This window comes from Nicotiana tomentosiformis, chromosome 2, assembly GCF_000390325.3.
Source record: "Nicotiana tomentosiformis chromosome 2, ASM39032v3, whole genome shotgun sequence".
Classification (NCBI taxonomy): domain Eukaryota; kingdom Viridiplantae; phylum Streptophyta; class Magnoliopsida; order Solanales; family Solanaceae; genus Nicotiana; species Nicotiana tomentosiformis.
In genome coordinates, this window is record NC_090813.1 from 109,579,698 (window position 1) to 109,597,412 (window position 17,715).

The following is a 17,715-nucleotide window of genomic DNA, read 5'->3' on the forward strand; positions in this document are numbered from 1 at the left end:
AAAGGATGGGGGAGTAATAATAATAATAATAGAATATTTCCTATATTTCATTTTATGAGGTACTATTTAACTTGACTCAAAAACTTTTTAAAATATTTTTAGAATAATATAATAATGATATTTTTATGATTATAAAATAAAGTTTAAAGTTAAATTATTTTTAAAATATATTTTTTTTTGGAACAAATTAAAAAGGTAGGGTGTCACTTACATTGAAAACAAAACAGTGTAAGAAGAAGAAAAAAAGAGTAAGCCAGTCAGAAGGGCGATTCGCACCCAGGAGAAATAAATGGTGCCTCCTACTGGGGAAAGTGAAATCGCTTCACAAAATGCCTTTACTCAACTCATATTTGCGTGCTGTGACGTTGGGGAATTGTAGCCATTGACGAACCTACGCGCCTTGTCATCTGTCTGGGTATGTCTGCTTGCCTGTGTACCCTAACCCTTCTTTCATTTACAAGCTTGCCCATCCACTGGAAAAATTACGCAGTCATTTTCAAATTGAGATCTTTCACCTTACCCATTATTCCCATTCGATCACTCAACAACAGATGGATACATGCAAATTCCGATCCCTTCATTTATCTATTGCATATATGATAAGGAGCTAGTACAATCAGTGGCGCGGAGCCAGGTTTTCCATGTGTTAAAATATAAAGAAATAGACACACGAATAAGTTAAGGAGATTCAATAGTTTATATACATAATTTTTTTAAAAATTAATTAACCTATCTACATTATTCTACACGGTGTAATTTTTCGACGACCTCCTATAAGAGTAGCTCCGCCACTGAGTACAATTACTGATCAGGTTTGCAGCAGCAAAGCAGGTGCTTTTAAAGTCATTTGGTATGTCTACCATGAATTTTTACTAGTATTGATCATTGATGCAGTTACTATTACATAAGGCAGATTTTGAATTTAAAGTCACTAGATGCACCTGCTAAATATATATACATATCTTTACAATTTATCTTTAAAATTTCCATGTACATGTATAAAACTCCAAGTATAAGACAATAAGTAAAATACATCCTGTATATTTGTTGGATCCACCTGTCTACATTAGGAAGGGCTTTTATATATCCAAAGAGTTGATTAGGCTACATAAATGCTTTACTTTGTTTTAGTTTTTATTCATCTTCTGTATTAGTAGTGGCTGCGGCCTGCGGGGCCTAATTCCCGGCATGCTTCCCATAATATCCACTTAATTTGCTGGTTAAACAGCTTTAGGGGACTTAAGCTAGTCAAAAGTGTAAAGAATGTTTATTCTATAAAGGAGAAATAATTTCTTTGTATTGCATCATTTTACTATCAAAATAGAGATCCGACTATCGTGTTGCCTGGCATTGAATTTTTATGTCTCTTGACTATGTTTACAAATGAATAGGACTATGCCTAGGTCTATACCCATCTCAAAAGTAAAAAGAGGGATAATCCCTTTACCCCACATCGATTCGTTTGCATTGAAGGTTGATTACGAATAACTACATGGAATCCTAGAATTTTTGTTGTCTAATCTTCTGTATCTTTGTGAAGGATTGACGTATAGACTGCCTAATCTCTGTACTGTTTCTTCACTTACTGCTTCTTGTTCATGGAGCTGAATGCTATATTTGCCCGCTAGCACCAAAATGTTAGTGTCTCCTTGAAGATGTGAGACTGCTTCAATCTGGTGTTTCTTTTCCATCAGCATACTCCATCTGTGCTTGTCCATTAATGAGATGGTTGAATTATTTTCACATAAATTTCATGGAGATAAGCTATCATCATCCCAATTCCGTTCTTGTCTCACATTATATCTGTTCAAGACTGGTAGTGATGCAGTTGAAGCTATTCTGAATGATCTTGCACCACCAACCACTGTTTGATCCTGCATCCTCCTAACATCTTTGCACACATTATCCAATATGGAGAGGAAGTCTCGCACGATCACGAATATTCTCAGGGGATGAGCTTCCTCTTTTGCAGCATCACCATGAAAATATTCTGTTACCTGTTTGACCATGGATAAGGCCTTTCTTTCTTCTGCTCTGATCCTCGCTATTCCATCTTCTGCCTCCTTAAGAAACACTTTCATCGATTCAAAAAAGTTACCTTGCGTACCTTCCTTTTCATACTGCAAAACTGATCTTGCTTTATCAAGTCCGACTTCAAGCTTCAAGACATAGCTGCCCAGGACATCTGAGTCCATTGCTGCTGCTTTTTTGACATTACCAAGTTCTCTGCTTAATCCAGCAACAACCTGCAACCCTTGCTTCCTGAAATCTTCCTCCTTGAATTTGATGTTTGCATTATTAGAATGATTATGGCCTGGGGCTTCAGAACTCAGCCCTTCCGACCTGATAATCTCCTGCACCACAAAGTGCAGCAAGCTTGTCTTCCCGTCTGTTCCTTTTATATCTACTAATTTCAAAAGAGTGTCAAGTTTGAAAGCTCTGGCATCACCGCGATTAGTTCCAACATTCATGCGGTTTCCTGTCCTTAGAACAGCTTCTAGGAGTTTGAGGAATAGTCTACTATTCTTCAGTTCTTCACTGGCTACCTGTCCATATGATGTGCAATGCACCAGGGTTATTATTATTCTTTTAAATTATTGGAAGAAAGGTCTAAATCCAGGTATATTAGCAGAAAATATTTAGCCTAGATAAGGTCTTTTAGGTAACTAGTACAGCATTCCTCTGAGAGTGGCTCAAGTTTACCAGTGGAATAATTTGTTGTAGTCAAGATTCTTAGAAAGGTAATCCATGCTAATAAGGTAACTGAAGGCATTAAATTCAACTCTAATTTCAGGCACAAAGAACACTAATGTAAAAGTTTTAGTGCAGTTAAGACCCTGGGGGCGTCAATATATACTCCCTCCGTTTTCAAAAAGATTGTCCTAGTTTGACCTGACACAAACTTTAAAATAAAGAAGGGGAGACTTTTGAGATGAGTGGTCTTAAATAAGTCATAGCATTTGTGTGGCTTTAAAACTTTTGAAACTTGTCATAGCATTTGTGTGGTTATAAATGCTTCCTATTAAGGAAATATTGAAAGGTACCAATCTTTTTAAAACGGACTAATAAGGAAATAGTGTCAATCTTTTTGAAATAGAGGGAGTAACATATTTATGTCACATCATCCTGAGAAATCACAGTCATTGAGTTCAGTAATGCTTGTGTAAAGAAGGGTTAAAACGAGCTAATAAAAGGGTACAGATACATCTGATCAACTCTTGAGAAATCGTAGTCTGAATTAGTCTATTTTAATGTACATTGGTGGAAGAATTCGCCGTCCAATAATAGTTATCTGGGTCACATACAGAATGTCCTAGTTTATAGAATAAGCATCAGCCTTTTGTCCTAATCAAAATATTGACGTACGATTAACACCTGAATACAAATGACCCTTAAGCTCTTCTAGACAGTATAAATTTAAATAGACAGCTGATAGTACCTCAAGGGTTTGGAAGGACTTTCTCAAATCTTTTACTTCACCATCAAAATTTGCTCTGTAAAGCATGGCTTCTACTCTTTTGAAGGCAAATGGTATATCAAGCACTCCCTTGAGGAATCTTTCTGCAGACCCTAATTTGGAGGTGTCTCCGCTGTACTCGCTCAGTTTTATCTCTTCTTCTCTTGTTGGAGCCATCTTGACCAAAGTCTCCAGAAGTTCAGGCCCCAATCCTTCAGTATTTCCTGCAACACATAAACACATTGTATCACACGTAAATTATTTTGGTATATGCAGAACTGCAGATATGTGATTAATTAAGTCCTCTGGTGCACTTGCCATGTTTAACGCTCGTGGTTCAAAACATGGCACAACTTGAGACAAAATACTGACAATAGATGTAGTTTAAGTTGATCTAGCATGAATGTCTTAAAAGTTTGGTTGGGCAAAATGGTGATAGAGTTTTCAGGGAGATTCACAAAGTCATTAAAAGCAAGAATGAAAATGATATGCTGCTTCTAGCTAAAATTCTTTATTATGTTGAACACGTATTTTCTGGCAAGACAAATCACAGATAAGTTTTCAGGCATACTACAAATATTAAAAAACAGATGAAAGGATACTCTGTCTAAATACTTCAAATTGTTTATTGAATTAAATGCGGGACCTCATGTTTGTTTGGATATCTGTTGTTCTTGTTTTCTTGCTCTTCTAAAGAGGTTGGAGTTATTGCCTAAATGAGAAGCGGAACTAATAAGCTTTTACTTTTGAAATACGAAACTTTATTTATTCTGCTGAGATAATTTGAATATTCTCTGAGGCACGGAATGGTATTAGGAAATTCTTGAGAATTCTATGGGTTAGATGCATGATCACTATGGTGCAACTGTGTAGGAACTTACAGCTGGAGAACTAGAAAGATATGCATTTGAAATGGCTTTCTCATCGCAGGGAGAATGAAAGTATGCAGGAAAAATACCATATGAAAAATGCTTTCGCTGGCTATTTCTAGTAATGGACTTGATTCAACCTTTCTAAATCTTCTCTAATCTATAGGTCCTAGGCAATATCAGAATTTAATGTATATGCTTGTTACATACCAAACTTTATTCATTTATTTGATTAGGCAAAAAAGGATTGCAGTTTCACCTGTTTGGGCATATCCGGAGTATGTACAAAATACTGAATCCGAATTTTAGTGCAGAGACACGACAGATTACATACCATTTAGAAGGGCTTCGGAAACCTCATCCTTAGTTACATTTAATGCTCGTAACATTATGGCAATATTCTGCGACTTCTTGGGGTCAAGTACCTTATTCCCCTGCTCAACTGTAGGAAGGACTGATTTCCTTGTTGCTTCCTTTGGTACTGGATTTGCTGAATTACATCCAAAAAGTGACTCCATCATGTCCTCATTCAATCTGCAATACAAAAGGTAGTACTTATATAAGATATTAGTGTTGCTGGTAATCGGACCTTAACATCTTTGATCTTCTACTTACTGGAAGGAGCTTGATTTTAGTTGGTCCCACACTGTGGCTCGATCAGAGGTTGCTGGCACTTTGTCCCAGTGCAAAGGCTTCAACTTAGGCTTGGAAGGATCTGTATCGCCAGAATCATGTTTTTCTATTGAACTGGCATCTCCGTTTTCCTCTTCAGATGAACTTCTCTTCTCACTCCCTGATGTCGTTTTTGGAGTGGGACTCCTCCTTGATTCTGTCGAAAGAACACTTCCTTGTAGTCCTCCCGGTTTGGGGGGTGTTGAGAGTGGAAGTGGGGGTGGAGGAGGACGAGGGGGAGGCGGAGGAGGTGGTGGTGCTTTCGATATTTGTTGGGCTTGGTTGCTTATCAATTGAAGCCTTGCCATGTCTGGAGGAGGAGGTGGTGATGAAAATTTAGCCCTTTTCGGCACAAATGGTGGTGCTGGCTTAGTATACTCCAACCGAGGCTCAGGTGGAAGTTGTTCTAAATGACCCCCTTGTGGTTCTAGCAGTGGTGGCGGAGGAGCTGGAGTTTGCTTAATGGATGGTATTATAGCATGTTTTACATCAGGGGATGAATCAGAAAGGCGCGATCTTGGAGAAGTTCTCTTTGAATAAGGGACAAAATTCTTGTTGCTTTGGTAACTCTGCTTTAAACTGGGAGTATAATAACCTTCTTCATTGCTAACAGAGGAGCCTTGTGGAGTATGAAATGCAGTGTCACGGCTTTCCTCATCAGATGATGACATTGCAGTAGGTGAATCCATGCTAGGAGGGGGTGGGGGTTTGCTAAGTGGTGGAAGGGGTTGAAGGTCAGGACTTGGCCTATACCTATCCGATCTTTTAACAGAGTTCAATTTTCGATAAGGTGAGGCATTAGCACCATTGGACTGAGTCACAGTTGTTTGAGCAGATGGCTCAACTGTCCCAATATAAAGGAAAGTAGAAGGTGGCATTCTTGATTCCTCATTGATCCTCTGATTATTGCCCCCTACAAGCTTTTGAGTTTCATCAGGGTGTCTAGCGCGGTGCTTGTAAATGTAGAATGCCAAGGCAGATAACATTCCCAAGGTGACAATCCCAACTGATATTGCAATTGCCACTTTCTTGACTGGCTTTGCTGGCTGTGTGGCAACTGGATTTGACACTGGAGTTCCATTAATTGGACTTGCTGGAGGTTGCTGTGTCTGATCTGGTGTAGTCCCAGTAGGGACTTCTGGAAAGAAAGGCTGGTCTGGACTGGAAATGACCGGCTCTACCGGCGGCGGTGGTGTTGAACTAACTGGAAAGAGGGGCTGATGCAGAATTCTCCTGGTGTTTTCCTTGGCAACCAAATCTTGAAACTGAACTGTGAAAGATGTAAGCAGTGATAGTATGAAAAAGATACTCATAAGATGAGCTGCTACTCTCATGGTGTTATTTTTAAGGTCTATCTTAAGTTGTTTTTCTTTTCCCAAATCATCTCCGGTTTTTGTTCCACAAAGAATTCTAAAGAGAGAGAAAGAGAAGCTTCTGTTAGCTGCAAGATCGGGATGCTGTAGTGTGGGGTGGATGATGTGAGCAGTCAGCCGCACTTTCTCTTTTCATATTTTGCTATTTCCTAAAATTATGTCCTGGAGTTTAGATTTCCTAAAATTGTTAGTGTAATTTGAGTAGAAAAATATAATTAAAACAATTTGATTTTAAGAAACAATTAAGAACGTTTCAACTGATGACGTATAAAGGAACAGAATGCCACAGCCAACACCCAACAGGGGTAGTGAGAATCTGCTTTTATTGGTGCTTTTTCCACGTTAAAGGACGATGATGGCAATCTGCTGGGGCTATAAAGATCACGTTCCTTGCCACTTTTTTCTCCATATAAAAACCTTTTCTTATTTTGTTTTATTCCCTAAACTTACGCCTTTTCGTGACAGAGTAGAGGGGACAAAGGAATTTCCCATTCTTTCTTCTTGGCGCTGTTATGGTAAATACGTAGTCGAGTAGTGTCAATTTATTTTTCAAAAATTGTAAGGGCAAAACTGGGCATTAAATTATTACGGTCAATTTAATGGGTGGTCATTCAATTTTGTATTCCTTGCGCAAAATATTTTTTTTTTTTTATTATGTAAAAATCATTAACTTTGTGTTCATTACTCAAAAATTATTTTTCTTTCTTTTGTTACACAAAAATTATTTTACTTTGCTCTATTATCACAAAAGTCACCTTGCCTAGATTTTATAATACTTTTACTTGAAAAGTCTATTATGTCCTTGACATTATAAATCCTCTCATTTATGTAATACCTTTTATATTATATACTATATAATATATTTTTACTTAGGTATTTTACTTATAATTAAAATAATTTTAAATTATTTTATTTATTATTTTTATAATATATCCATACATTTAATTTTTTCATGGAATTCAATTTGTTTAATCATATTCAAACATGAACATATTTTAAATATAAAAATGATAAAAATATTTATTTTTTAATATTTATTTAAAATAATAAAAACATATTTGTTTAACAAATGATAGTTTTTTTAATAGTCAATAAAATTTTAAAAGAAATTCCAAAGATATTTGTGTTTAATATTAAGTTTTTTAAAACTTTATATGTTAATATTATTTATTTGAAAGTATTAATCTGATGTGTCATTTGCTAAATGTGAGTATTTTATTTATTAAATTAATGGGTATGGCTTGGTTGATAAATCAATGAGTTTTGATTTTTTAATTTTTATTAAACATATTTCATTAAGCATGATTAAGAACGTGGATTTGAGATTTATTCACGGTAATGTTACTGATAAATATTTTAATGCTATTTTATATATCTTGAAAATTAATATTAAGAAAAAACTAAATGTACGAATATATTATAAATATAATAAATAAAATAATATTAAGTTATTTTAATTATAAGTAAAATATTTAGGTAAAAGTATATTATATAGCATATAATATAGAAGGTATTACATAAATGAAAGGATTTATAATGTCAAAGGCATAATAGACTTTTCAAGTAAAAGGTTTGTAAAATCTGGTCAAAGTGATTATTGTGATAACTAGAGCATAGTAAAATAATTTTTGTGTAACAAAAGAAAGAAAAATGACTTTTGGGTAATGAACACAAAGTTGAAAGACTTTTACGTAACAAAAGAAAAAAAATAATTTGAGAAATGAACACAAATTGAATGACCGCCCACGAAATTTACTCAAATTTTTATTGTCTTTAATTTAATGGCTATCATCTCATTTTCATGATATTACACGTTTCATCTTGGTAATGAGCAACTTTATTAGACGACTTGGATTGATGGGGACCTTCTGTAGTGCGAATTACGTGAGGAATATTAACTCTGGTCTCTCCTTGCTATTTTAAAAGCTGAATGAAACTCGCCTACACAATATCGTTAGCAAAAGCAGGGGAAAAAAAGAAACAAAAAGAATAGAATATAGTCCCTCCATTCATTTTTAGTTGTCTATTTTTGATTTTGTACTTTCTTTAATAATAATAAATAAATAAAATATATATTTTATAATTTTATCCATAATAATGATAGCATTTTCAAAAGTCTTGAGAAATAATTTGATTAATGCGTAATTAATGACAAGGGTAAAACAAGGAGAAAATATTATCTTTCTTTTGATTTAGTATAGTGAATAAATAAAAATAACAATATATTTTTAATATAGTATACAAGTAAAAGTGAACATAGAGAATAGTATCTATTCCTACTATTGTATCACAATTACTATTACATCATTTAATTTTTTCCGCAAGAATTATGGTTTCAATTGCCTTTCCTTAGATTTAAAGAAAAGAAAGGAAAACGAAAAACCTAGTAGCACGGTAGACTAGATTTTAAACCAACAATTACCATAATTGTAATTTACTAAGGGGGCTATGCTAGTAATTGGAGAGAGAAAGTTGACGTGCCTTGTTAACGTTATTCTCCTTTTTTGAGCTTTGTTTTTTCCATTTTTCTGACAGCTAGATCCACCGACGACTTATACATCTAATCTTGCTAATATTTTATGGGATAAAAACACGTCCTTCAACATCTGCCTTAATCCTTTTTCTTAAGGTTACCTTTTACTTTCTTTTATTTATTACTACTAATTTTTGTTTATTGTTTTTAGATCTGCCACTATACAAACGACATTGTAATCCTTTTTACCGCCCGTCGCACTCTATAGATTTGGGTGCAAATCGTTCATGCTCTGCGTCATTTATACATTCGGTCAAAAATAATTATATTCTTAATTAATATACAAAAAATATATTTTGGCTAATTTTTAAAAGTGGCTATATTGTATAGTTTTTCCATTTATTTACATTCATACCAGCCCCATGGACTTTGAGTAAAAGATAAACAAAGTAGTAATATATCAATAAATTCTACCCAAAGTCCTCCAATATGAATTTTTGCATGCGTTTCCATTTTGAAATACTAATATAGTGTGGAATTTGAATTCTAATCGTATCATAATCATGATTGTCCAATTTACCCTTTCTTACTTCCTACTAATTATGTGAAAAAAAGAATTTATTTTAAATAAAAAAATATTTTTTTATTTAAAAAAAATTATAGGGTCCTAGAACATGGACTTTAACATCGCTGGAAAGAGCAGTGAAGATGCATGCGCATAGTTCAAACCATATCATATAACCATGATAATCATTCGTAAAATTTTATGATTTATATCTCTCATCATAATTACTTACACTAGAATTTTGCTTTATTTTTTTCTTTTTTATTACGCCAAATTGTGTGTCTCTCTGGCACAATCATAACAAGCTAGCTCATACAGTTTTACTATGCGCAAATGAATACTTTCCTCACTACTTTGTATTTGCTTTCCTGTTTTACTTCTAAGTAAAAATTATTACTAAAATGCAATGCAACCCCCCCCCCCCCCCCCCCCCCCCTTTCTTCTTCTTTTTGATCTATTGCCAAATTGTGCTTCTGTCTGGCACAATCATAACAAGCTCATAGTTTCCCCATTAGCAAAGGGAAAAGGCCCAAAAATAACTTTGTGGTATTCGAAATGGATTAATTATAATCCCCGTTTAAACTTGAGTCCATAAATGACCATGCCATTATAGAATGAGTCTAATAATGTCCTTGTGTTATTTAAAATTGATCAATTATAACCCTCATTTAAATTTGAGCCCACTAATGACCTTGCCGTTAAAGAATGCGTCTAATACTGCTATTTTTCTCAGTTAGTAATGATTAGAGGTGTAAATGGATATTTAAAACCCGACTAAATCGACAGAACCGTACCGTGCCGAACTTATTTTTAGATTTTTTTTAATAAAACCGTATGTGTTTATATAAATCTATAACCGTACCGATAATTAGGGCAGATTTTTTATTTTATAAAAATAAACCGAAAAAATATCGAACCGTACCAAATAAATTTACATGTGAAACATATATTTATATATTAAGTTTAAAAATAATAATGTATTAAAATTTGTACATTATTTATATTAATACATTATTATTTACAAATATAAATATTAGACCCATTCTTTAACGGCAGAGTCATTAGTGGGCTCAGATTTTAAACTTATTCGACCCATTCTTTATAAATATTAGACTCATTATCATTTTTAGACTTAATATATAAATATCGAACCGTACCGAATAAATTTACATGTGAAACATATATTTATATTGGGTCTAATAATAGGTCAGATATATTTACATGTGAAACATATATTCACATGTAAATTTATTCGGTACGGTTCAATATTTTTTCGGTTTATTTTTATAAAATAAAAAACTTACCCTAATTATCGGTACAATTATAGGTTTATATAAAAACCTACGGTTTTATTAAAAGAAACCTAAAAATCGGTTCGGCACGGTACGGTTCTGTCGGTTTAGTCGGTTTTTAAATATCCATTTACATCCCTAATCATTACTAACTGAGAAAAATAGTAGTATTAAACCCATTCTTTAACGGCAGGGTCATTAGTGGGCTCAAATTTAAACGAGGGTTATAATTGATCCATTTCGAATAACACAAGAGCATTATTAGACCCATTATATAACGGTATAGTCATTTGTGGATTCAAATTTAAACGAGGGTTATAATTGATTCATTTCAAAAAACACAAGGTCATTTTTGGGCATTTTCCCATTAGCAAATGAATACTTTCCCCGCTTCCTTGAATCCTTCCTGTTATAATTGTATATATAAAATTAAAATAATGCAAGTTGCCATACTCATTACTCATTTCATCTCCGGGAATGAACATTTCCCCACGTCTTTGATTCCTCCCCCCCCCCCCCCCCCCCCTGTTTTACCTGTAAATAAAATAAGAAATAATGCAAATCCTATACCCATTGGTCATTGTATAGTATGCAAATACCATACTAGTTAAAAGTTTCATATTTTTTCCGTATTTACTTCTTCAAAATTTGCCAGATCAGAACAAAACAGGAAATACATTATTCCATGTTCAAAACTTAATTAATAACCCTTTTCCTTAGCTGATTTGTTTGAAAGATAAAAGAATTTGGGTAAGCAGTTGCCCAGTACACAATTAAAGTATCCTAATTTAAATGAAACTCCAAAAAATAGCAAAAACTGTCGGTGCTTTACTATTCAACATAAGATACATAATCGAGAAAAAGAAAGCTTACCCCATTTTTGCCAACGTAGGCTACAATACATTATCATCAAATGGCCAATTATTCAAATTAATTATTTTGATTAGACTTGAATGACAAACTAATACTTTCGCTTTGCGTTGTCAAAAAGCAACTAGCTTGGCCTAACCCCTTATTCCCAAGTGCCTCCGCCATTCCCCTCAATAACATTTAGGTGCGAGATTTAAATTCCATAAAACTTCATTTATCTTCTTTAATTTTCTTGTTTATAGATCAATGGAAAAAAAGAAAAGAAAAGGAAATGATCCCGTGGTGATTTGCCTTGTGCTATGCATTTATTAGGACTAATTAATTCAAGAGTTAGGCAGTGTGTCACATGTTTCACGCTTAAATGTATATACACCACATAGGAATTATTTTTTCTGCTTTAGGGTTTCGGTCTCATATAAGTATACTGTCATAGATTCATGCAAGCTGGACATATGATTGAAAGAGACTGACATGTTCGATTATTTATCAGCTAGCCTTTCTACTGATAGTTTCTTCAAATCAAGAACTACAAGTTTCCATAGAGTAAGCATCCTTTGGAGATCTTCCAAGGAAGATTCCCGGTCTTTTTGCCGTCCACAAAAGAATTTCTCTCGAATGACTTTTGTCAATTTCCATTCATCGTTGGGATAAAGAGATTAACTTAATTCTCGCAATGATTTCATTTTTTAATGAAAAATGGTTAATCCCTTAACCGTGCTTGCTGCTCTGCATTGAACTCGTCAAGTGGCTTTCGAATGGAGTCTTCCCTAATTACGTCATAAAGTTCTTCCTTAGGAAGTCGATTTATTAGAGAAGCCATTTCGTTCTGCTCAAGTTCAACGTTGATAAAATTAGTCTTGAATTAGTATTTGTTGTTCATATAGTATGTTGGGAAGTTCATTTAGACTAGGAAGAGATGCTTCACCCCTTCTAGCGGCGTTCCTGGTGGGCCTAAGCTAAATTCCAGATCTAATGGTTTGTCAGCGCATTCTGCTATTTGCACGAACCCTGTGAAATACATATACGAACAAACAATACACGTGGAAATGTCCAAGTTTTCTCAATCTTAGGTACCCATGAATTTCTCAATTTATTATAGTAGAAATGACATAAAGTGTGAACCAAGATCCATGGTACGAAAATCAAAATTAGAATGAGGAAATAGTGATGTAAGTCTATTATTCCTCGCATCATATCTGCGAACACGAATATCAAACTGGAAATTTTCACTAAGAGTGAGTGTACCACAAGACCAATCATTTTGTTTGGTTCATTCTTTGATTGCTCTGCCCTCCCCCTCAACCCCCTCTATCGATCTGCTCCCCCTAAAAAAAGAAAGACTTGTAGGAAATCGCCGGTTGGGTTTGTTTATCCAACCAAGAAAGGCATGGGACTTTTGGGCATGGTAACTAAATACTTAGTTAGCGTTAGCTTTTTATTTTTTATTTTGCCAACTCAAGTGTTTTATTAATATACGATACTATTTTGCCAACTCAGATGTGTGAGCTATATAGTACAGTGTTGACTTGTGTGCTTTGGTGTAACCGGGGGGCTGCAACCAAAGAAAGACTGTACCCGACATCCCTTCCTCTCATCAGACAGCTATCTCGAGCTCATTGAACACTAACTTTCTTCTTTTTCTTTTCTAATCGTCGAAATTATCTCAATTGTGTCCCCACTGCCATTAGAGCACTCTCTGATACGTGTTTCGGAATTCTCCAATTCAATGGAGTGGGGCTTACCTTGAAGAGGATTCCAATGTCATTGCTTTTGCCTTCCCTGCGCACTCTGTTTTTATTCGGAACCCGGTTTTACCACTCTATCTCACTATGGCCACCCTGCTGGAGAAGATTACTGGACCACTTTCTCCCGTATTGCTACCTTATTTTGTTGTGCTAAAAGGAAGTAAAAGCGTATTTTGCTGCTAATCTGCTACCATCTAGCAGTATTTTCTATTTTGTGACTTACTTCTTTCTCTTTCTGTTTTTGGGGTTTTTTCCTGTGACGTGTACCTCTGTCTTTGAAGAAAGAGGGGAGGGGGACTAATTTAGGAGTCTAATTGTTTAGATTCCTTTTTTTATAAGGGTGTATGATAAGTAAAAGTAGTCTTACTTGTTGTAGAAAGAAAAGTAGCATTTTACAAATTGCTGGGATTCATTAAGATGAAAACTTCACACAGGAAGTGTATGTCATGTATATTTCTTAGTCTATTATTTATGAGTTTTATGGGCCTACATATATTTGTCAGTGTGTGGTTTCTGAGCTAGGAGAGCTTGGAATTTCAGTCCTACTTATTAATATACTATCAAAAAAGTGGCTCTCCTTCTCTTATAAGAGATACGCGCTCTCGCTACGGCCAATCCTCTTTAACAAAAAGGCATTCCCTGATCGTAGACCATCCTTTATCCTTTCTTATCTTAAATTTTTAAGTGAAGTCCTTTCATACGCGAGGAACTGTCCTAAAGTGAAAGGCATCATTGGTAGGAGTAGTGAATCGGCAATCGGACAATTTATTAAACGATATCCGTATAATGAATACCTTTTCTGAAGCCATACCGTGAATCTCTTGTCTTCTGATAAAGGGTCGGAATCAATCCACAAATGACTTACTTCTTCATATTAGACCTCTTCCATCGGTTGCATCTGCCATGTCTCAATCGATCGAGTTGTATCGGTCAACTATAGGAAACTGACCAATAGCTCTTCTTTCTTTTGGTAAAGGTTAACGGTCTTGTTCAAGCATTGGTGCATAACGGAAGGCTAGCTCAGTTTATTACCTTTCCTGTAGTTTGTTAATTTAGGAGTTTCTGATTTTAGAATAGTAGCTTCGATCAATAGAGTAAGTGCTCTTTTCATTCTTGATTGCTTTCATTCTGTTATGAGAGAGAGCTACTATATGTCTATTCTCTTTAGACAAATGACTGTCCGCTGGAAAATACAGAGTAGGATTCATCTGTGTGGTGAATGAAAGAACATTCATTGAATGAGTTGACGCTAAACCTCCTGCTCTTTAAGAGAGTCAATAATGTATGCATTACTAGATTAACACTACTAAAAAAATCAGGTTTTAGCGACGGATAAATTCTGTAGCTAAACAGAAAAATCCGTCGCTAATCTTATTTAGTGACGGATTAGCAAAAGATTAGCTACGAGTGTTTTAGCGACAGATTAGCGACGACGTTCGTAGCTAATTCAAGTTTTTTTTGTAGTGTAATTAAATTTAATAGTAATAGAAACTAGGGTACACGTAGACTATTAAGATGAGGTATGCTAATTAATGATCTACTGATGTAGCTAGTGTTACTGAAACTTTTGCTAGATATGCTATTGGCTTAACTCGCTCTAAACCCTCCCACCGGATAAAGGAATTGAATTTCAAGTACAAGTAGTCGTCTACACTTAAAAGCTTTCTTGTCTACAGTGATCAACATTTAATTTGGCCTAAGATTTTCTAAGTTCGACGCATCACTTACTTTGCATCATCGTGGGTCCTTAACCATTTTATTACCTATTTATGTGGTTGGTATCTTGATCACCGGCATAATCACTCAGCCCTTGAGGATGCAACTTCTACGTATTGAGGTTATTCCCCGCTAGAATGGGCTGGTGGGATGGGGGAGCGGTTGAGCATGCAAAGACGCAGGTTGAGCAAGGTATCTGAACTAAAATGTAAAATAGCGTGCAAAAGAAAAGGTGAGCTTTTCTTTTTGCTAACGATTCCAAAGATTCTATCATCGAACATTGAATTCTTGACGGGTCTTTCCTTGATCCATTCCTTGCCTCATCTCCCTAATATCTCCTATAAATAACAAGGCCCTTGCGCAAGTGGTAAGCAATCGAAGACAAGATTCGAGGGGCGTTCAGCCACTTGATTGTAAGGAGATGGGTTGTTGCTGTAGTTTTGTCGCTTGCATTGCAATTCTCGCACGATTTTAGGTAGGATAAGAGGTATTTTTCATCATAAGAGCACGATAGTCACGTCTCCCATCTCATTCTCTGGTCACATATTCGTCCCATATGTTCTAGTTCTGTCTCATGGATGCTTATGTTCGTGCTTAGTCGATTTTCAAGGAAAGATGCAAGAAGACTCTACAGGCGCATGAGTAAAGTGATCCCCACTCGGGAATCACGAACGGAACTGTCCTTCTTCTTTAAAAGTAAGGGACTAGGAGCCCGTTTGGATGGGCTTGTTGTAGTGACTTTTAAGCCAAAAGCCATAAGTTAGAAATTCTAGCTTTTGGCTTATTTTTGTCATTTTAGTTTCAAAACAAGTGCTTAAAAATACCTTTTTACTATATTCAAACACTACAAAATATCTTAAAAGCTATTTTGGCTTAAAAGCACTTAAAATAAGCCAATCCAAATGGGCTCTAGGGCTCTCAAGTCAGCCTTTATCTAAGGCTAAATAGCTAAATATCCCTCCTCATATTTCTGTCTTGAACTTCTTCTTTACTCTATTATTCTCTTGAATAAAAAGTGAAGTGATTCCAGGGCTGGGATCACATCTTGGCTAAATGTCAATCCTCCTAGTTTGAAAGAGAAAAAGAGTGGAGTTTCGAGAATGAGAATAATTTATTTTCTCATTTCTTTTTCATAGTAAGAAGACACTAAGACACACCCACTATACACCACACACTCAGACGACTAGCGTGGTCTTTCCCCCATCGAAGATCCACGTATCAAGGGTTGACTACATCATCACTCTTTTATCAAGGTGTGGCCACGGTCTCAATTGGGTCATTATTTAGTATGACCAAGCTTGACAATAGCTATGGATATTTTTGAGTCTCTCAGAACGCAACTCTTTTATGAGTTGGAAGCCAAGACAAAGGGATTCCACTTCATAGGTACCGTTCACGTCACATGAAGGCTCGCTCAGAACACATACCAAGCTTTTATTAGAAAGAAAGGAAGAAAACAAAGAGGAGTGCTCCACTCCAAAAGAGAAGGAACGGAAAGAGCAGGCGACATCTCTCGTCATCTTCACGGAATTTATTCATCTGAATGAGCGGAAAAAAAGATTCGAACTCTCTTTATTTTGGGATCGGAAAGGTCGGCCGATCAAGATCAAAGATGACTGCCTAGTGGTGATGAGCTCACTATGAAGACTCGCCTTTCAGGAAAAGAAAAAAAGATAGAACGAAGGATGAATTTCTCTCAGAAATTCTCAATTTGGCTGGAGAGGCCAGACAAGCATTGCGGTTAGACAGAGCATTCCTTCTATCTCTCAATGCTTTGGCGACCCCGAAACTAGAATTAGCTGCAGACTTTTTGATCACAGCCAGGGTCAGCTCTAGGCTAGCAAGTAGCAAACCTGAGACCAAAGGTAGGCTACTATGCAAGAAAGCCTAGTTTAAGGAGGATGAAAGGTAGAGCGTGGAGCATTTTCTTATTATGTACTTCTTTTTGGCTAAGTATTTTCTTTTTTCGGCTAGCTCTAGCCCTAGTAGAGGTTTGAGTAGACTAGACTATAAGGGCCAGCATCCAAGGACTTGCCAGACCGCTGATCTCACTTATGCACTCCATGTCATAAATAACAATAAGAAGGAGCAGGGTCAATCACATCACGGGAAATAGATCCGACGAGCGCAACTTCCACTGAAAAGAGAGGCTAGACCTCAACCTCAGATTCAAAGCCTGATAGTAGAGATTCCCCTGATCTTCTTCTCGGTGGTACGACTCCAAGTGCTAGGCCTTTCCACTACAAGCCTATTAAGTTAAGTAAGCCAGGTCATCACATAAGTTGGCCTTCACCGGCTAGACCTCTGGGAGGATGCCAGTATTTTTCTCTTCTATCTTTGTTGTATTTTTTACGGAAAGGAAGGAATGCCAAGGACTTCCACCTTCCTCTTCCCTGAATGGGAGGATTGTCCATCCCCTATCTATTCATAGGGCTTTGGCACGCTCTCTTTCTGGGGCTGAAATACTTGGACCTCGGGTTAGAAGGTAGATTGTCCTTTCTCTAGTCTATTGCTCTTCTTTGAAGGCTAGAAGCATCCTCAGGTCATTGAGGATGGTCAAAGAAGTGAAGTTTTCCGAGGGAAGTAGAGAATTCCTCTCCTTGATTAGAAGGTTACACCCTTATTATGAATAAGCCATGGATATGAATAGTCAGGAGCTAGGTTACGAGCTGGCAGAGACAGA

The 17,715-nt window shown here is 35.9% G+C and overlaps 1 protein-coding gene across 1 annotated transcript; it reads right to left on the reverse strand.

Annotated features, from left to right (window-relative positions):
* Window positions 1-1,266: 1,266 nt before the first annotated feature.
* LOC104098919 (formin-like protein 6) lies at window positions 1,267-6,474 on the reverse strand. The gene is made up of 4 exons (XM_009605774.4): window positions 4,942-6,474; window positions 4,661-4,860; window positions 3,440-3,681; window positions 1,267-2,546 (listed from the first exon to the last, which is right to left on the reverse strand). Exons 1-4 carry the CDS (start codon window positions 6,330-6,332, stop codon window positions 1,752-1,754), a joined length of 2,628 nt encoding a protein of 875 aa, XP_009604069.1. The 5' UTR covers window positions 6,333-6,474; the 3' UTR covers window positions 1,267-1,751.
* Window positions 6,475-17,715: the final 11,241 nt, after the last annotated feature.